Here is a 21,945-nt window from a genome sequence, read left to right as displayed (position 1 = left end):
AGTCTCCTGTGTTATATCCGTATATAAAAGTCCAGRCTTATGATCTAAACAATTATGCTTTTTCTGAAGCACAGTGTTGAGACTGGTTGTTTTTATAACATGAAACCAGTCCRCTGAGGGTGAGATATTCTAAATCACAAATGGTGATAAGCAAGCTGTTGATGAAGCGAGCAGCAATGCAAGAGTGATAGGACTGTGGAAATTCAATGCTRCTATGTTTGCATTCCATTTGCATTGCAGTTTCTCAGTCACTGGTGTTTTTATACYAGGATGTCTTGTAATGAAGCAGTCTTATCTGGAAATAATGAGTGATATATATGACTAGGGTATTATTTGAGAGGATAGAGTAATCTCCCAGATAATCGCTTGATAGAAGAAGGCCTGTATTGAATCTTATGTTGTCTAAAAATTCCTTACCAATGTGTATTTCTGGAGCACTCCTGGGTGTTATATCAGCTAGATAGTGTGAGGGCAAGGGCGACTGCAGAAATGAAATATGGTAGTTATAGAAGGTTTTCCAAGGTGTTTTCTCTGTTTTGAGGAGCATCTGATTTTTCTTTGGGCATAGCTTCAGTTCTTTTCATTTCTGTGCTGATTCAGAAAATTCCGTAGTCATATTGACTCCTGGACTCTAGATTTCCATTTGTTCATTGCCATTATTGCTGAGGATGTTTAACTCGAGAAGATAGTTGTTACACTTTGCGCTCTAAGCATCAAGTATAAATTTAGCATTGGAAAACTTCAGATCTTTTGAAATAGCCATTTCTGTCATCTGTTTCTTCTATGTCCTGATGTGACTTTCACTCAGCATCTGAGATCAAGCTCTTTTCTGTATTTCTGTTGGAGTGAGGGTAGAATTTATTACTGCCCTTCTACTCTTTGCTTTTCTCTTTAATATGCTTGAGATCTTCTGAGAAGTGGACRTTTTCTTCTGTCTCCTTCTGCTTCTAATGCTTCTATCGTTTTTTAATGCAGTTATTGCCATAACGTCTGAGGGAGATGGGCAAATATTATGATCCTGTGATTTGTGGAGAAGTAGGGTATGGAAGAAATGAAGTGACTTCTTCAAGGTCTTTATATAAAAACTATGCCAGATAAGAGAATTTCTCCACTGGTCAAATTCTTATTTTTTCCGTAAATATCTAGTACTTGTACTTGATYTTATGAAATCAGTGTCTGCATTATATAATATATAACATGCATGTCAAAAATAAATAGCATAGATACTATTACACCTGTTGAATTACATAAGAAATGCAAAGCTTTTGTTCYAGTATTGGGATAGACTCATGGACATACTGCTAGGTTTTGCAGGGTTGCAGARGCTCACGGAGTTCAGATGCATACTTGAAATTTGCTTGATACAGATAACAAGACCTTATGAACCTAACAGGCTTTAAAAAATTATACTCTTTCTGTGGGAGCATATTTGAGGAAGAGTTTAGCCYTTGTATTCAAGACTGCTCATAGAAATGTGCAGCAGTACAGTGAGATACTTCTTCAAGAAGGTAGTTTGTATACATATGTGTATACAACCTTAAATACRTGAGCAGTCAAGCTAAGCTCAGCACCTGTGAGAATTCCAGATGGAGGGTGAGGTGGATCCTGCAGACATCTCGGAGGAGTTGGGGGGAACTCCAAGCATGTCAGAGTGGAGAAGAAAGACTGGCTGAAAAGGTGCTTCTCTTCCTGGGTGAACTGGTAGGTGGCTGATGTGGCCTTTTGCAAATTCTAACTTAAAATTAACAGATATTGAAGAGTAKCCAGTGTAGAGTACACCTGTCAGGTTTTGAATTTTTGTTTTGATTCAGCCATTGACATCGTTTATGTCCTGCGTTATTATTGAATAACAAAGTGTAGAAATCTTAACAACAGTTTTATCTTGTTTAGCAGTGACTCTCTTTCTTCGTAATCTCTTAGCAAGCCACAGTGGCTGCTGGATGATTTGGAACATCTTTTTTCCATAATTCTGTGTTTTAAGGGTTGGTTTATTAAGCCTTCTGAGAAAAGAGTGAATATGTTTCTTAGCTGAGACTCTTCCGTGGTACATTTATTAAAGGTGGGGTCAAGCGAAGGGCTGGCTCTGGTTAAGGAGGTGTGGAAGGCAGTGCAGTGGTTCCTGGAAGACCGAGTCTGTGAATCAACCGTTCGGAAATATAGGAAGAGAAAGTCCTGGCAATTAAAAATCACAAAAGGCTACACTAAGCATCCAAACTGTGAGAGCGAKCGTGGCCTTGCAGAATCTTATTGCCAATTTGAATGCTGCAGCTGCACTGTGGAAATGTAGGAAGATTGCTGAACACTGATACTTTAAAGGTTCAACAGTCATGCTTGTTCCTGAGTATAGTTGCTGAGAATGGTCAGAAGAAAATATTTTGAGAGTAGTTTGCAAGTAGAGATCATATTTCTAGTTTAATTTGCAGCAAAACCAACACATTTGAATGCTGTCAGATCTGGTAAAAATAGAGAATAATTGTTTTGCGGTAAAATAYTGCAAAGAAAATAATGCGTCTCCTTGAGAACCAGTAGTTTTTATTGTTCATAGGTGCAAAAGCTGAAGCAACTCAAACCAAATGTCTAAAGTAATTTGAGTGTTTGGTATGTTAAATCTAATTGCACTATTTCCACAAGGACCATTTTATGTATTTCTGGCTGCTTTTTATGCATTTATATATCCTTTTCAGCCTTTTATACAAATTCAAGAAATAAAATCCTAGAAGACACTGAAAATTGTTAGGTGGTAATTCTTATTGAAAGAAATGATCAAAAAATGTTAAGAAAATGCATTTGTAGATAAATGTAGACCTTTTCTACGTACGTATTTGCAGATGGTTTTGGATTATTTGATTGCAAAATAATTACTAGGTTTCATCTTTGATAGCTATCACTCTTTTATTTTTAAAGACTTTATTTTTTTTAATCAGTCATTGCTGGTCACTGAAGAAATAGGAGAGGCTTGTAAGGAAAAAAAATGTTCATGAAGGAGCAAACATAGGTAAACAAAAAAGCAGAGGAAAACAATGGTTGAAAGCTAAGACGGGGTGATGATAAATTGGGAAAAAAAGAAAAAGAGCTGAAATTCTGTCATCCTTGAGCTCATGAATTAATGCAGTGGTGAGTGMGCTGACCACAGCCGTAGTGGTTTGCGCTGCCTTGTCACGACCCTGTGCGACGGTACGAACCGTACAATTCTGATTGTTAATGTCAAGTCTCCTCTTCATTCCTAGGTCGCTACATCCCTTTAAGGGTGTTATCTCCCCTCAACTCCAGTCTTGCTGAGGTCCCCTGACATGCGCAATGCTCATCGTCCTTACGTTTTTCTGCCTGTTAGCCAGGTCAGTTTGATGGTGCTGCAAGTCTGTCTCCTTCCACCATTATTATTCAGTAACTTTGACCAGAGAATAGTGAGCCTTTTTCAATAGCAAGGTGATTGCTCGGAAAGCTGGTTCTGACAATCTGGTCTAACAGTCTCGTTTACGTAAATGGTATATATKGGTGAACACAGTCCCTGACATTTTGCTCATTCCCATTAACTGCCTCAAATTCAAGTATGAAAGGTAAGTTTTCCAGTCATTTCCCTATTTGCCAAAGCCCGAGGTGCATAAGGTTAACGTGTATTTGTTGTTGTTTTTTTGGAGAGTTTCATCTCCTATTTTCTTCACAATGAACAATGAAGGAAGAGGAGGAAAGAGCTTCCAGAAAGCACTGAAAGCTACAGATGATCCATCAAGAGTTAGCTGAATGSTGTTGTGAGAGCTGGAAATTCCCCTGACACTGTTTTGGCACATAACACTTCTGACAGCCAAATATTTTCCCGTTCATGTTCAGAATTACTTGCAATATCAGTTATCGCTGATATTTGTACTATCTGGCAAATTTGATACTTGATGGGCACATCATGCTATGAGTCCTTCTCCTGCAAGATGCTGAGCATGCTCCAAAAATCCCTTTTTACTCAGTGTGATAGGAAAGTGCTCGTTATTTCACAYGACTTATGCAATATGCTTTCAGTATGCATAGGCAGAGCATAATAAGATATAAATGTGTCATATAACTAGAATGCAATGCCTTCTCGAGGTAAGGAAACATTTGATTTGGAGAAGAAAAGAAAAAGGGTCTGGGTAATAGAGACAATARCAAAAGATATGCAAGATACAGTGCTGCTATACACAAAGAAGYTTCTTGGAACCAAAAATGATGCAGCGCCGTAATGAAATTAAAACAGGGTTAGGAGAATTTATATAAGTACTGGTACCACTTGAATTAATCATACACTTCTTCGTATATAGATCATCAAGCWGCTTATCTCCAAGTCAGGGCCAGTTATATTAGAAATATAGAAATATTTCTAATAACTTTTCTAGAAAAAAATATTTCTAACAAACTAGTTCTGTAAAACACCAGTTGATTTTAAGACTTTCCATCTCAGATAAATAATCCAAAATTGAACCTTGACCRTAGCTAAAGAATCAAACACATTTTATTGATTGTACACAAATGTAGTGAGAACATGATCTTTTTTTTAAGAACCTCTAAAAATATTCCAGTAGTTGTTAATGATAACTTCAGTGAACTGAAGTATAACTTCAGTGAACATATGTATATATGTATGGTTGGTATCAGAAATTAAAAGCTTTTATAAAAGAAGTTATTACTGTTTCTTATTTGCAGGACTTGAATATCACCTGATTCTGACATACTTGATATGGAAGACAAAGGGACAGAAAAGTTGTCTATCCAGTCTTCTTCCAAAAGTTGTAGCTATGTCCTTCTGTCCTGTAGGCATGTTCTACTGGGAACAGACGAACAAATGGTCACATATTTTTGTTAATTTATTCAGAAGTACCATTTTAAGCCTTCTTTTCTTGGTGAAACATCTTCTCTTAATTTATAAGCAGGACTAAATGCCTATAGAAAGCTGAAGTTAAAATCAGTGTCTTGAGTCCAYGTTGGCATAAGTGCCAAAGTGGGTTGGGTTTTATATTACTGAAGTAGTGYAGAACATGAAAGTCCAGCCCTTCGCTTGAGCTGAGATTAGATCTGAATGCAAGGAAAAGCAACAAAGGTCCACAGARTATCTGAAATCTGCAAATACTTCCTTCCTTTCTTAACCTACACTTTCATTGCGTGACTGTAAAGAACAGCAAATSTTTGTTCTTTTCCTCATAGTTCCCATTCAGTCAGTTCAGAGAAATAGGCAAAAAGTTTTGAAGAACAAACTTGTTATCAGTCTTCCTACAGTTTCCATCTGATTCTGTCAGTGAGTACATGAAAACCATGAGCTTACAGCTACTTTTTTTTTAATTGAAAGTATGTATGTGAACATAGTTTATCCATGTGAAGTTCCTCTGTGATTTTAAAGCTTAGCTGAACTCAACTGTCAGTTGATTAGAGCATCTTGTAAGAACCTGAACAGTGATGTTGGGTTGAAGAGGGGGAAATTATATTCGCTTTAGATGGAGCAAAGAAAGAGCAAGCATTTTTCTGGGTAAGAGCCTGTTCTGTTCARGTGGGGTAAATCTAGAACCAGAGTTCTAGAAAGTCATCCATGTTGAAAACTTCTTAGGACATTTCTTGGGCCTGTGTAGCAGAAAGTTCCATTTGTCATCAAAGAAAAAAAATAAGAACATCTCTCCCTGATGTCCCTTGTGCCTGAGAAGGTACTGGTTTAGGGCTTGTGCACAGACAGGAGGATTGACCGTAAGTTCAGTGATTCATGTGGCTGGAGTACAGAAGACCATAGTGTATATTCTATAGAGTTGGAAATATGGCAAAAAAATGATTTGTAGGTTCTTACAGCCCAGTTTGTGGTAGTTTAAATCTGAAATAAGTTAATAGAGTAATCCTATTTAYGGATCATCAGCTGCAAAGTTTCTAYTGAAGAGTGTCCTGTTCACTAAGAATACTTGTATCTGAACCCGTATTATAATTGTTCAGAGAGGCAGAATATGACTTCTCTGGTTGTCTCAAAACACAATAGCAAATACAATTAAAAAGTGGAATGCTTAATTCATTGTACTTATTCTTTAGTTTCATCTCAGCAAGGTTACTCTTTTGGAAAGCCATCGTAAGAACAATCCACTCCTTTTGGTTAAAAGTCATTCATATGATGACAAAGCACTGTTCTTTCATTTATATCTGTATTCCTCCATTTAAACTCTTAAGATTTCCAGTTTGCTTCTTGCATTTATATCCAGCTGGCTGCTGTGTGTAATATGAACATACTCTGACTGAGCATGAGATGTTTTGTCTAGTTTAACTCATAGTTGTAATGTTCGTTCTAGAGTACAGCTCACCTGCATGCATTTAGCATTCACTGAACAACTTCCCAGAATCATGACTTACTATCTTACTGTATTTGTACAATCTGCCATTATTAGAGAAAAGTTTTTTTTTTTTTTTTTTTTTTTTTTAAAAAAAAAAAAAAAGGAAAAGAAAGGAAGAAAAGGGCCTTCTGGCACTGAATTGGATAAAATGAATATGTTCAAGATGGTAGGTCATAACTGAGCCAGCTCATGTGGGATCAGTGCCCACTTTTTGGCATTTACAATAAACTTTGGAACGACTTTGTAACATGAATGTTTAATAGCAACTRGAGAGGGGGAGGAAAAGCAGGAAAGAGGGACATAAGCACACTTTTTTCCCTTACGCATGCTAGGCTGTTGATTTTTCCAAGGGTAATCTAAAAAGCTATACCTGTTTGTGAGAAGCCTTCTACAGTCTTTGCAAAAGGACTGAATATTATTTGCAGGTGGAAGAAATTCACTGTAAGCGATATTCTGAAATGTCCACCATAAATTACTGAATCATTAGGGAGAAACTTACCTGCTGAGGAAGAATGCATGTTAAAACACATTGCTATACTTTGGCTTTGTAAGAAATATTGCATATGTTTTTTTTTTTCTTTTTGCAACACTTTTGGGTCTGAGAGAGGCAATAGAACTGTTAATTAGTAGTACTGATCTCAGATAAGGTCATAATATGCGATATAAAGTATTAAAGCCTATTTATTTTTGCCAGCTATCAGAAGGAGCCTCTACATATTTTAAAGGCCCATTAGGTTTCATCTACATACTCAGTTGAAACTGGTATGCTTTACTTCCAGTGGAACTGCCAGTGGCAGGGGCTGAACAAAGCTGAGGGTTGGACTCCAGTAGGATTAAATTTCCTTGAATTTCCTATTCTATGAGTCACTATTTGTTATATTACCACTATTTCAGGGCAAAAACTGTCTCTYTGCAACAGTGAATTGAACCCAAAACAATGTAGTTCCAAACTCCGGGTGTCAGGTGATTACTATAGTAAAAAAGAAARTAATTGAAAAATATGTGTATCAGAAGCAATTTTCCACAATCAAAGAGGTGGTCAGGAATCAAAACAGTGCCTTCAGGTGTATTCCACAACAGAACAACAAAATGTGCTGGGCTTTAAATTGCACTAGCAATCTGGAAAGGATTTTCCAAGTGGAGCTATGTTAAGTGTTAATAGTGAAACCTGGGTATTTTTTTCCTTTGATCTCTCTTCTTGCTCATATAGAATAATAGGATCAAAATAAAATGCCATTTATGCGAACACCTTGTTCTTTTGATCTTAGCAGAAAAAATTCTGTCTGCAGTTACAACCTAGGACACAATGCATCTGCTCCCTTTAGTTGGACCTTATAATTTATCATGACTTAATAAATGGTGACWCAGCCAACTTTTTATGTAGTTCATGAACTTAGTTATTATTTTCCTCCTAAAAATCCTTAATTACATTTGCAGGAGAACCAAGAAAGATGTAAGTAGGATCAGTAAACAGGTGAGGTACAGGGAGTCATATGTACTAGGTAACACAATCTTTTGTATGCTGCTTCATTGCAAAATTTAATGCTAATAGTTCTTTGGCCATGTAGAAAAAGCTATTAAATTAGTCTGCTCTGAACAGGAGAGCATGCATGGTTACATGACCCTGCAAACAAATCATTAGTTGTGGCAGTTGTGATTATTTTAGCTGGTAGGGTTTAGCTCCCTGCTTTTTCCAGGAGGAAGGTAATGGGCTGCTGGTGTATGAGGTGGCCGSAAGCCTTCCTTTGTTCCCACAGGGGCCACCTCTGGAGAAAGGAGTGAAGAAGTCCTGCAGATAGTAGTTATGGATCCCCTTTGCTATTTTGTAGAGACCTACAGTACAGATAATCCTCACATAACATGGGCACCTTTCATCTCTTTATTCACCCCGCGCTGCTGGTCAGTAGTGTTTCTTTCGAAGTCGTTATTGTGAGCACTTACTCAAAGTGAAGCTGCTTCTTCATGCTCTTTCAAATCTCTTGTTAAGATTCTTCTCCACCGTAGGCCTTGACTGTATCGAAACAGCTGAGTTGTGYTTATTGTGATGATTGATGGAGCCTCTTTGTGATCCCTGCTTCAGTTGTTGTAACCTCCAAGAGCAGATTAGATGGGCATGAAGCGCTGTGCCAAATGAAAGCAAATAAACCCAAGTCCTGCAGGCCACCAATGCCATAATTACTGCTGTTTAGGAAGAGGGATTAGCGAGTGTGAAGAAACACTAGCTAGAAGAAATCCAGTGGCCAAGCAGTATCTTGGGTGTCAAATGTCTCTCTCAAGCTTTACATCCCACTGTCATTTATATTTAGCTATTAAGCTTATTAGATGGAAACAGCCTGCTTGTTGTATGCCTAATGCAAGGAGCAGCCCTGTGCAAGTGCTGGGTAAGTATTTTGACTCTTGCTGATGTTACTGTAGTTGAGGTTGCTTCCTGTGAGCTGTACTGCAATAAGTTTTGCTGCAGACTTAGCTTAGCTGAATCCTTGTGGTCTGCCACGAGGTAAGAGCGTTCGTGAGAGTCATAACTGTAGTTTGGCTGATGCAGGGTAACTTGTTAAGTGGTAGTAAATTCTCCCCTGTTCTTGCAGGATCCCCTATTCTTAGTGTTACGAGTATTGCAGTGTAATTTATTGRGTGTATACTAAAGATACCTCATCCGCTCTAACCAAACTCGTTCAGGTGCCAAAAGCACTATGGACATACTCATGCAGTGCTCCACTAAGACTAAGGCATCCTGTTGAGATCAGATATCCCTGCGAATGCAGCTACTCCGCTCCCAGGCCCYGCGCTAATTAGTAGAGGGCTGCGATACGAAACTTTGCTGCTGTACTTGTCTTAAAGGCAGGATCTGTCAGACTCTTCATTTCAGTCGAATGTATGCATCCCTCTTCACCTCTCGCCAGCTCTCCTTTTGTGTGTCTTTATAGTGTAAATGGGGCCCAGAAATCTGTGCTTTTAGAAGTGCTTTTGCATCAATTGATGGAAGGACATAGGAGTCTGATGGACGAGAAATTAAAGAGTTATAAAGATTATTAGTTTTTCTCCTTGCAATAAGCAAGGTGATCACCTTGCTTCTGTGGTTTGCATGAGACAAATCTGCTTTCTCCTGAAGTCGGTGGAGTACAAGTTAATACAAGGTAGTAAAAGAATAATAATAAAATAAAACAGCAAAGTTCATGTTCTTTTATGACAGTAACAGTATGACCTAGTGCAGTCTAAGGCTCTGCTGAAAATAGCATTTTCTGATGCCTGGATAAGTCTGATTTRCATATATACAAAGGGTATGAATAAAGCTATGTAAGTATCCTTAGCATTTTACTTTTTTTCCCTCCTGTAAAGTAATTTGTTATTGTTCAGGCTTTCAGCTTTCGCTAGTTTTGTTTCCAAAACTCCAAAAGGAAGAGAAAATAACAAAAGTCCATAAAGGCAAAAGGGATATGTTCTCATTTCAGTTCACAGAATTTCCTGCCTTTAAACAATATAAATATATGCCCTTAGGTCTATAATGTGCTGGAAGGATACTGAATCCTTGAAGCAGATCAAATTAACAGCAAGTCCACTCTAGCAATACAGAGTTTTACCAGCACAACCAATAGATCTCAACAAGAATTCACTAAATTTTAGCCATGTTTCCAAGTTTTACAAAATCCTAAACTGCTGATTCCATAGAAACATAAACGTTAAAAATCTGTGAGCAAGTTCTAAGCTGAATTGGGTGCAAATAAAATTTGGCACTTAATTGCAATTGTTCTCTGTTCGTTATAAACCCCATTTAAAACAGTTACTAAATAAAACTTTGAAGCATATCAACAGGGAGAATGGGCATGTACATTCGCTATGTAAAACATGCCAAAGTGCATTGCTTCCACTAATTCTGATGTTCTGTTCCACAGACTGAACACGTATGGGTGTCGCTTCTACGCGGTCCACGCGGAAGGATTTGGGAGCCTGGGGTCCACCCCAATAATATTTTAGGGTTGTTGAAGCAAGGCATTGGGTTGAGCAGTTGTTGCCAAGCTCTTTGCATGCCTGCAGAAGACTTCTGGAGGGCTTGTTTCGATTTTCAGTGCGGTTTTGTTCAAAATGACCATTTCCACCSTGTAGCACATTGTTAGCTTGAACCACACCACAAGCCTTTGTGGAAGAAACTTAGGGTGGAGGCACCGTTTTCCCCGTTGTCCTCCTGCAGATAATGTCAGTGTGCTAGTACATGCCAGCAAACGTGCGTCTACGGTAACTGTGCTGCTGATATTGCTGCCATTTTCTTCTTTTTCCTACAAAAACTGCTCATTCCTCTTCCTGCTTTACAGTGCTTAATATTTTTATTTTATTGTATGTTGAGTTATCTTGATAGGTCATTCAGCAGTGGGCCATGTGCCTTAATACCTACCCCAGCGAAGGGCCACACAGGTTTTGCAGGAATTTGGCAGCCCAGACTCTGCAAGGAGCCCCCGCGATGCAGCGGCAGTTTTTTGGTGCTGGCACATTAAAGGACAGATTCTCAGCTATCTTCAGCCAGCATCAGAGAGAGTCATGCTGATTTATACCAAATAAAGGAAGCCCAAGGATTTTTTTCTTTTTCCTTTCACGGTACTGCTACTAATAGTAATAACATTTTTAGAGCTTTCTGAAACAAAGGAAAAAAAAAACCCTTAATCCTTACATGGCAGAGATATGCTGCCATTGTAGTTTTAGGGATGAAAAAAGACTTTCGGTGTTTGGACAATGACTCACTGGCAAAGATGAGCTTAAAACTCAGGGTTTAGTCCAAACCACGCTGCCTAGCTGAGATGCAAATGCATACTCACTTACCCGTTAGTTGTAGTGCAGGGAAATACCAAATTATTTAATACAATAGCACGTTTTCCGATGAGGGCCAAAGRCGCTGCATTGCCCCACAGCCCGCAGGCCCGGGGGCAATGACTGGACCTTACGATTTGGGTGCCCTGTGGCTGAGATAACTCTAGCGTAGTCCTGTGTTTTTCTTATTACTTCATTGTTGTATTCTTGACAAAATGTGTTTTAGATTTCTGTGTGTGTAAGATCATTAGTTTTAATTCATTTCTCTGGCATTTTCAGAGAATGTTAGTTTACTTCGGTTGAGCCTTCAAGTGACAGTAGGCTTCATTGCTTATTTATATCTTGGGGTACCTGAGAAAGTGTTAAATAATTAAGGTGAAGTACGTGTTTTTCTGAGAAACGCACAGAAGTTTGCATTTGTGCAGTTGAATGAATGATCAAAAACAGATGTGAGCAAATGGAACATTTTACATAAATTTATTAAAATCATTATTTACCTGTAAGTTATAAGACGGGCTTAGTTGCACTRCTTTGTTGCCAATATGTACTGCCAATAATCTGCCAAAAAGCAGCTTGCTGGCAAAATCAGTGAAATGGTTAGCTTATGCTTGCACAGAACATTACAACCCTGAGTCAAATGAAAACCTACTATAAACGAACTCTTTGATGCTGGATTCCCTGGAATATGTTATTGATATATAGTATACAGTTTATATGGATTATGTATACTGTGCAAGAAATATGGATATCTATTAAGCGAAACTTGATATGTAATCATTTAGGACAGTTATTGTTTTTCAGTATTTGCTATGAATAAGATCACACRGTGACTGTTTGGCTTTAAAACACCCGCTAGTCGTGTGCAGCCCAAAGCACTAGAACGCTATTTGTTCAATTAATACAGCAAAGCTATTGAAAATGCAAAATATCTGACATCGATACAGAGTAATTTTAAAGGCAACTTTTCTTTTAGGAACAATTTATACATTACATAAACTTATATTTTTCATCCAAGTATCATTTCGAGAATAGCAAGCTTAAATATTGGAGGCCATAGGGAAACATAATATTACGATAATGTTCTTTGGTGCGGTTTGGAAGGTTTTAGGAAACATTTGGAAGTATTTTTCTCATAAAGTCGCTTAACTATTGAAGTGTTATGATAGCACTCCCTTCTGCATTGCGTATGTTACAAAATAGTCTATTTAAAGGGGACATCCATTCTAAATACCCTGCTTAGAAGGATTTCCACAAAACAGGAAATTATATGCTACAGGATCCTGGTATTAGTTTTAATTAAAAAAAAATGAAATAAGCAGAAGCCTGGATGATTTAAGGTGTAATATCAGTTTTCAAGCACCCATTTCCAACTCTGTTTAGCAAGAAGAGATACTGTATTGTTTGGAGCTATATGTGAAATTTGCATTTTCTAAATAAGCACTCAGGAGCTGAGTTGTTTTTTTTTCTACTTAAGTAAGCACTAAAAAACATAGCAATCCCTTAGGATACTAAAGAACCCTAAAAACTTTGCAGTTTTTAAAAGCCTAGTTTTTTTTTTTTTTTTCCATAGTGTAATCCATTCTTTTGAACTTCTGCAAAAGCCGAACTTAAGTCAACAATTTCTGAAGTTCTGTCAGTTGTTGCCAAAGTGGCTCTCCATGCTCCAAAAGCATGTCTGCTACCTTGCAGTGTTGATGTAGCAAGATGTGTGATAATACAGTCAGATGTGTGATAATACAGAAGATTACCTTTCTAAAAGGTATTGATTCCCATCTTGGTTTAAATACATTTTTTTTTGGAAAATTATTTTTGTATCTTGCASAAAATAATGCATAAGTTGTTTTCATCTGCATTATTAAATATGTACTGTAGTTCCTCACCATTTTTTCAGGGGAATTTTCAAATGATCACGTTTTAAGAATAATGCTCTTAGAAATTATAACTCAGCACAGGTTCTTTTATATATGTGTGTGTGTGTATATATGTATGTATGTATTTATTTATATTTTAGATGTGAATTTGGAAAGAAAATGTTACTATGATACTGTGAAAACAAAGGGAATTTTGCCTATGACCCTCTCAATATTAAAGTGCAGTAATTGCCATCTGATTTTTTTTAACTGACCTTAAGTCATTGAGATACTGTTGAAGTAATTTGTCAGTGGTAAATACATTAATAATGTGGACTAATCTCACAAATGCTGGGTTGGAATAGGTATGCTTTTGTCTGAAATGAGTAGCAGCATAAAGGAATCAAAACAAGGCGAGCACAGATTTTCATGAACTATGTTTTGTATTAGTTTCACCTGCCTTTTCCCTGTTCTGCAAAGTTTCGCTGCAGGCTCCCATTTTAGAAGATGATAGTTTTCCATGTATTTTGGGGAATTAGGGTTGCAGGATGCTTCAGTTAAAATCCTGATCTCCTAGTATGTAGGCTTTACAGTGCATCTTAAGCAGTAATTTTAATGTTAGAAACTCAAATATAATATTCAGTGTAGACTTAAGAGATTGGGCATCTTTGGCACAGTATGAGCATTGTTGAATCAGACTGAAACGAGATTGGAAAGAGAAGCATAAATTCTAAGAAAAAGTGAAATTCCTTGGCAGTGTCAAATACTAGATATTGAGGGATTTCACTCAGAATATATTCGGAAAACGAGGTGGAAGATATGATTTGAAGAACGTGAGAATTACCCTGTTTCTCTCCTATTCTCTTTACCCTTGATGACTCCACTTGCTTGCCTACCTCATCATCYGTTCCCATCTGAAGGACCAGGTCGCCTACCACGTAGTCAGAAGCAGCTGCCTGTAGTTGATCTCCATCCAGCCTTTATTCTGTGGGAGTATCTCTATATCTTGTCTTCTTATCCACCGTGCCACTAGATTGACAAGAGTTGTTGCATTCRGCTGATTTGTAGCCAGAAGAGCAATAGTTCGGATGATTTGTCAGAAGGACAKCAGAGCTCATGATTGCCATTTCCTTGTGTCCATCCTGGCGCACGTGTTGTATGCCCCATCTTCTTGCTCTCTGTCCAAGATGTCAGAGCACAGGCAGAAGTTCTGCTCTCAGTGTCAGCTTTAGCTCTCTTTGACGTTATCGTTCACATTGCTATCCCTCCAGCAAGCTGCCAGCAGCAACACCTATTACACGCTCAATGTCAGAGTGTGTGGAAAAAGACGCCTGTGTCCAGTAGCTGGAGTGCAGTCCAGCATCTGAAGTCCTGGATCCAGTGTTGGGCCACCCAGGGCAAGAAGAACATAATGGAAAGTGTCCAGTGGAGACCTGTGGGGACCTGTGGGGACAGTTAGGGCACTGCAGCACAGGGCAGACGAATTGCAGCTCAGAGGACTGGTTTTGCTTAGCCTTAAAAAGAGCAGGCTAAGGGGAGATCTTGTTGCTGTCTATACCAGCAGGATGGGAGGGCATAGAGAAAGATGGGGACGGGCTGTGCCTGGAGATGGGCGGTAGAAGGACAAGAGGCAGTGGACATAAGTCGGTACAAGAGAAATTCCAACTAGATACAAGAAAAAAAATCACCACAATGGTGATCAAACACTGGAAGAGTGGCCCGGAGAGGCTATGAAATCTCCATCCTTGGTGCTATTCAAAAGTCAGCTGGCTGAGGCCCTGAGCAACCCAGTCTAGTGGGATCTGGCTTTGAGCAGGTTAGACCCAAGATCTCTCTATGCTCCTTCCAATGTGTGTATTTCTCTGTATTTCTCTCGTGTCATGGAGAGGGGATACTTCAGAGAAGATTATGACAATGGGAAATCATTACGTATCTCARTATTTCTGTTTTCTTGTACCTTCCRCTTCACATACAGGGAGATGCTGCTGGCACTCCAAATCTCTCTATAAACTCTGCTTAGTCTATCCAGGAAAATATATATTCTACTGTGGGAAGACAAGTTCAGCCACAGACCTTGTATTTCCTTTTGCCACTCCCTTCCCAGTGCTTAATCTTGGCTCTGTTCAGTTTTCTTTCTGTTCTCTCTCTTTGCTCCTAATCCTTGTCCATGCTTATAAGCCCCTAATATTTATATGGCATTATCTGTGCTGGAGATTACGRCTGACAAGTAATCTCTTCCCTATTCTGAATGAAGAATTACAACCATTGCTACACACTAGAAAGTGAAATTAGATCATGGAGAGTATGTGACAACTTCACTGAACTCTAGTATCAAATGAAGCATCCCTAAATATTGAGAATCTTCTTTCAAGTTTTTACGTTTGAACCRTAGCACAGCTTTGGAACACCTGACCACACCGAACAACTATTTTTCCTGTATAGCAAAATGTGGTAGTAATTGTACAGAAAAAATATCAAGAAAACCGTCATTGAACTGAAACTCCCAGTTTTGTGATTCAGTGCAATCTGTTGCGAAGTAAGCAAATACAAATGCATCAGTTCTGCTGCTGTTGAGTGATTTGTAATATTAAATATAAAAACCAAGTGTATACTGACTTGGTTGCTGTCTGTTGCAGTTTGACCTCAACAGAACTGCTTCCATGACCGTTMTGCTTTTTCTTACAACAGAGCGGATAATGTTCTGAAAGCTCAAAACTGCCCATGCACTCGTGGTGTTTCTGCAATGCCCGGCCGGTAGTACAGGTTGTGTCATTTTGCATTCGTTTGTAGTAACTGTGGAAACAAATTCAGTGTGGGAATAGGATAAATACGGGCAGAAATTAAGAAGGGACAAAGGTAGGATTTTCCTGGCTATTGCAGTGATTGTCACCGCAAAATTACTGCTTGTTGCAACAACTGTGAGCCCAAGGGGCTATTGAAATTAGAATCACATAAGAGGTTCAAGAACCTCTGYGGTATTTTAGGCCACATAAATTTTGCTAAATACTACAGTTAGCAAGGAGAAACTTGTGATCGTATTTACACAAGGAGTTTGTTGAATTGGAAGTTAGGCCGTGCTTGTGCGGCGATGCCGAAGGGAACGCGGCAGCTCCCCGGTAGATCTCCTGCGGCTCCGAGGCCTGGGGTGGGTTGCCGGTGYATCAGATCGCGACTGTCTGGGACTGCAAGCGCCGCTCCTTTATTTGGCCTTTGGAAAGCTGTATATCTTACGTTCTTTTACTATTTCTAACTCTTTTAATGGCAATATAATTTTATCAACTGTCATTCCAAAACTGTCTTTAAGTTTGCTTGCAAATCTTAGGTACAGAAGTGCCAATTTTTCAGAATTAAAATATTTTTTCAGCTTCTACCCATTCTTRCAAATTATTCTTGCTCATTGAGCTCTTGCTCTTCCAAGCAGCATACAAGACACAAAATTTGCCCTCGTAATTTGGTGTAACCTAAAACAGCGCTTCAGTTAGTCCTTCTAGTGTGGTTTCTGTTCATCTGACAGCGACATCRTCATCCTTCCATTCTTTTTTTGTTACTGTTTTTAATAAAATGATGCACAAAGTGGCTCTTGGCGCCATGAAAAGAAACCCATTCTGATAAGTAATTTTTCATTAGGGCAAATGAAGTGTTGTGAATAGACRCACACAATGTAGCAGGACAGCGTGTTATGAAAGAGCTAGGGAAAGTGCACGTCTGTGTTAAGGAGAAGTACATGCATTTCCTGCAGGTGGAGTTTCGTGGCATAGATGCAAGGAAAATGCATACTGTATAGACTGAGGAGAGTAGAAATACTGCCAGTCAAAATGGTAAATATTCAGATTGAAATTCAAATTGACTTTTAATATATCGAGTCTTCATTGTGTATCAACTTAGTTAATTTTTAAGCCGTCATTCTGTCTTTTTAACCAAACGTCTATAAGCAGGATGCTGCAGGTGAAAAGTTTTCTAAAAGGCTTACTGGTTTTAAGGTCTTCATAAAGTTCTAAAATTTTCTGTTAAATGTCAGAGTGCCTCAAAAATCAGAATAAATAAAAGCAAAAAAATATTTTTAGTTTTTGAGAACAAGTCATGGTATTAAAATTAGAAGTCTTAAGTTTTTCATTGTTTGTTTTGAACTGTCTTTTTTAAATATATAAAAGGCAGTTATTCATACAAGTAAAACGTTTTACATGTTTTTAAAATATAAAGGAAAATACTTTGTGGCATCTATTGAAAGTGGCAATATTTATAGGCTTTGGATTTTTTTTTTTTTGGAAACTCACATGTGCAAGATTTCACAGCATCAAGTCAATAAAAATAAAAACACTCACGTTAAAAAAAATAGAATACTGATACTGGGGCATTTTTCTAGTTGATTAGACTGCCTTGTGTAACTAAGGATGAGAAAAATTGATGTATCTTTGTCAATGATTAAATTCTAGGCGTTTACTCCTGTAGCTCAGTAGGTTTTTTCTTAGACGTAGGTCTACTCAACTCCCAGCAGCCTCCTACCCCGACTTTGTTKTTCTGTATCCAGCCTCTCTGCGGCTGCATCTCCTGAAATTAGACAGGGATTTCAGGAACTCTGATGATCTTTATGGGAGCAGATACTGTCTCCGAACGAACCGCTGGAGCACAGTTTTGCATCGCTAACGTTGATGACACCCTCTGTACAAACAAGCCCAGAAGTCATTAGCTGGCAGAGAAGAAAGAAGTGCCCTGGCTTCAGCGTGCCAAGACRGTTGAGATCTAGACGTGGTGAGCGGAGGCTGAGGGTACAACCGTTCATTGATATCGTCGGGGAAAAMATTTTTTTATAAGCAATGCAAAGCAGAAGTGAATAAAGCACGTGCTAGGCACGTTATCTTGAAATTCAGAAGCTAATTCTGGCTATTCTGCAACCTTAGTGATTCGGAGCAGTTCRCTGAACCTGCTTTTTATTTTGTCCCTTGGTAAAATGGAGCTAGTTTTTTATTTCCTAGTTTTGTTAGAATTCTTAAGTGATTTCAAGTTACAGYTGTCTTTGAGGTTCCTAGCTGGATGGCAATATAAAGATCCTGTGTGCTCGTGACGTGTATAAATGCCCAAGATCTGGGCAGGCACTGGACGGAGAGATGACTCTGTTTAGAAAGAAGAAGAAAAGAAAAACTAGTATGAGCCTAGGAGAGGAAAAATGGAATAGCTGGAGCAAGAGCGTTCTTTGGAAAATGTAAACACAAAAAACGTGCTAAGTAGACATTGTCTTTCTCCAGCAGACGTTAGGGAAGTGCACGTGATCCGGTTTAGAGGACTTCATATTACTATTCGTTTATTTTCAGGTCATTTATTTAGGTGTCATAAAGAACATTAGCTAGTGGTTAGCGACTACAATATCCGTTATATCATTCCAATCATGTGGACAAGTTTATACTGTATATGATTTACAGCGAACTTTCTGCTGTTAAAATTGTTATATCCAGGTAYGACATTTTATACGTAGTAGTGTAGTAAAATTCAAGTGGCTGAACCCAGACACATCCTCCAATCAAAGCCGAAAAGAATTAATACTTTTACATGAATACTGTGGGCTCCAGCTACAGCAGTTTATGGCTCTCTGCCTACATCTTTTATCATGTCTCCACTGTTGTTAGTAAAATATACAGAACTACTTTATGCCAAAACAATGGAAGTTAATGCAGATAACTTGTTCCAAAGCTAACCATCAAATAAATCTTCTTTTTTTTTTTAAACTGTTAAGTGAAATGGTGTTCTAAAACTTTTAAAAATTGTCAAGATGATGAATACTGTGTGTGTAATACAAGTAAATACCGCAGAATTGATTGCACACACATGTCTTAAATAAAGGATATTAAATAGTTTATTCCAGAGAGAAATCGGTGAAGTTTTATCTAATATTATTAGAAGTTCTGCAATGACAGATCAGATTTATGTGGACTGGGAGCTAAGAAAGAGGACTCTCCCGAAGCAGAAACGGTGCGCTGGCTGGACGACTGACTGAGCGCTTAAAGACGGACGGGGAGAAACAGCGTACCTGGGTATCTCCCGCGCCGGGTGATTCTTTTGGGGGGAATGGTCTCAAAGTGGGACACAGCCTGGGTAAAAAAAAAAACGTTAAATGAGAGAAATAATAAAAAAAAGCTGAAGATGACTTTGTTGCTGAGGGGAAACGCTAGGCGTGAAGAGTTCTTGCTTCAACTCTTAACGCAGTCACGGGCTTTGTGGTTCGCRGCAAGTCGTTAAACCTATTTCTGCTTCAGCTTTTTCCCCCTGCGTAAAAATGTAAAAATACATCCTCCCAGGGACGTGAAGTAGTTTAAAGAAGGCTGTAAGCGTTACAAAATCTGGTTTGTTGCCGGTGGCAGTTGCCCGTCCTTCTTGAACCGTTGCTTCCCCCCRCGCACTTCCCAAGGCGAAGACAAGGGATGCACGGGGGATCTAAAGCGTACCGTACCTCCGGGGAGGTTTGGACCGGTGTCCCTGCTGAACCGGAGACGCTGCCGCCCAGCGTTAGGTGCGAAATTCGGCAGTTCAGCCAGTCGCTGACGTGACTCAGTCCTACAAACCGTGATTCAGAGCAGGAGCCTGGTGGTCTCTACGTGGTGTTTTGCTGGGTGGGAACTTGCTACCTTGTTCTTGGCTATCTCCTCGGAAGGTATCACGAGCAGGACGTGGATTTTGGTTTACAGAAGACACTTGATAAAATTCTACCTTAAAAGCTATTAGCAACAACAGCCCGGCTGTAAGTGGGAAGGACCTTATTTGTAAAGGTGATAAAATTTGTGAATCGACTGAGGGTSGCTAATTCATCGAGGTGGAAATAGTTTGACTCCGACACTCATTGGGGATCCTTTCTTGTTTATGATGTAGGTGAGGTTTTTGAATGTAATTGAACTTTGCTGATCRCATCCACAGAGTGAATACAACAAGTAATGGAGAGCAGTTAAAAAATGTAGACCTTGTGGGTGATTTGGTCCGTGAATAGAAAATACAGCTTAGTGTAGATGAATGTAAAAATAATATGTCAAGGAGCAGCAGCCCAAATCACAGAATACATATTAAATGGAATAGCTGTGCAGCATACTGACTTAGGAAAGGAGATTTAGGAGTTATTGAAGAAAAATCCTCAAAGCAATTAGTCAAGTGTGTGACTGCAGTAAACCTCCCGTAGTGTGTGTGTGTGTGTGTGTTTGTATTTTGGTAATAATTTCAAGGAGAAGGGTCTGTTTGTGTTTAAAGATGCTGCAGAGTAAAGTGGATGATTCCAGGATTTAAGAATATTTGTTTTGACGAAAAGCTAAAGAAGCAATTTGTTCCCCGTTCCGAAATGAACTCTTACTGTGATGGAGTAAAACCCTGCTGAACTGTGGAGGAGGTTGATAAAGTGGAGCAAGWGCTCACTTTAGTAAACAGTTCAATAAACAGGCCATAGTGTGTAAACATGCAGAAATTAAAAGGAAACAGAAAATTCAAATGTCTCCACTTATCTGGAAGAACCATAATCACATTGAAAGGCATGTAAGTAAATAATAGTATTTGGGTAAATTAACTTGAGGTATAGAGTGAGGATCCCATGATGGCCGTGCATGTAGTGCTCTTTATGTTAATTTAGAGGAGTCACGTTCGAAYGAAGGAGTTTTGCTTCTTGAGTATTTCCTGAGCATGGATCATAATTCATTGCCACCTTAATTCAAAGTTTAACTAGATTTGCATGAAGTGCTCCATTTYGCATATTACAAAATGAGAAGAGTGTCCTGCCTCTTACTCTGCTCAGATGTCTCCTCCTGGTGGGACAGGTTTTCTGCAGCATGTACAAAACTGAGGAGGCCAGAGTGTCTCCTGTTGCCAGGGTTACCTTGGGAATGGCACATCATGCCTCTGCCTCAGTTTCCCCATCTTCAGCTGTACTCGTTACTTGCACCTTTTCCAAAAAACATGGCTTTTGTGAAGGGCTGGGGCAGCTCTGCTGCATTACACTTCTGCGGGTGCTGGGAGGAGCCAGCAGCAGCCTTGGCACACTGGGGATTATGCACCTTTTACTGGTATGCAGTGCTCCAAATACARTTTTCTAATGCTGTAAACGTCTTGCCACTGTGCGCTCGTCGACTTGCAAGTGTTGGAACACAGCACAGCATCTTGAGTGATGGGCAGGTCCGCGTGGCTTTGTTTTAGGTGTCAACCAGGAAAAGAGTACGAACTGAATGTCAGCCTATTTTGTGAGCAAATAGATGATTAGATCCTTTTCTCCTAGGGATGTTTTATTAATAATTTTTGATATCTCTTTTAAAATGGCCATTATAGAAGTCAGATAATGATAGTTGGTTAAAGAAGACTCACTTCTATGCCACAAGTATGTATTTGGCCCGTATTATTAAACTTTGGCCTATATTACTGGTCTTTCTGTGTCAGCTTTCCTTTGCCTTTTATGAAATAATTTGCTGGTCTCAGTCTGGACTTGGATAGGGTTGATCTTATARTGAACATCAGTGCATTTGACATTTTTTAGCAACCTTATCCATAGCTTCAGCAAAAATGCCAAGACTTTAATGGCTGAGGGAACRGAATTGCCTTTTTACTTCCCAGAGATGTTTGCTTCATTTTAGTTTAGCAAGGAAATGGTTTTGTCTTCCCTATTAACRTGTGTTAATTGTGGCTTAATGGAGACCTTTGGATTCTCACCCAGGGAGTCTGACATACTACGCAGGTACCATATTTGCTAAATATATATCTRAATGTGTCATTTTCTGAATGCCGGTGGAGTTGTTGCTTTGATGGAAACTACTAACCATGTTGTCTTTACCTTTAAAATTAATTTGTTAAGAATCGCCRTGCGAAACTAAAATCCGGCGTAAGCACTTACGCGGAATTTTTCTTCTTTTTGCTCGCAGGTTCATGCCAAAACATAAGCTTGCCCATTTGGAAAAGATAATTGGTGTTAAAAGGACTGGAGATGCTTATCAGCGCGAGGGTCTGCCTACCCAGCA

The 21,945-nt window shown here is 38.9% G+C and overlaps 1 protein-coding gene across 11 annotated transcripts in view; it reads left to right on the top strand.

Annotated features, from left to right (window-relative positions):
• QTMAN (queuosine-tRNA mannosyltransferase) overlaps positions 1 to 21,945 on the top strand; it is a 187,980-nt gene that overhangs the window by 131,332 nt on the left and 34,703 nt on the right. For all 11 annotated transcript variants that reach the window (XR_014896281.1, XM_085308468.1, XM_085308434.1 and 8 more), the window contains one exon: positions 21,850 to 21,945. This exon is cut by the window's right edge and continues 273 nt beyond it. Coding sequence is in view for 10 of the 11 variants with exons in the window: in XM_085308468.1 (XP_085164594.1) it covers positions 21,850 to 21,945 (96 nt within the window). In the remaining variant the exon portion in view is untranslated. The remainder of the gene's footprint in view (positions 1 to 21,849) is intronic.

The sequence above is a fragment of the Rhea americana genome, unplaced genomic scaffold, assembly GCF_003343005.1.
Source record: "Rhea americana isolate MKP2758 unplaced genomic scaffold, rheAme1 scaffold_105, whole genome shotgun sequence".
Taxonomy (NCBI): Eukaryota; Metazoa; Chordata; class Aves; order Rheiformes; family Rheidae; genus Rhea; species Rhea americana.
The sequence above is the reverse complement of the archived record's forward strand: the minus strand, read 5'-3'. Positions and strand labels throughout refer to the sequence as shown.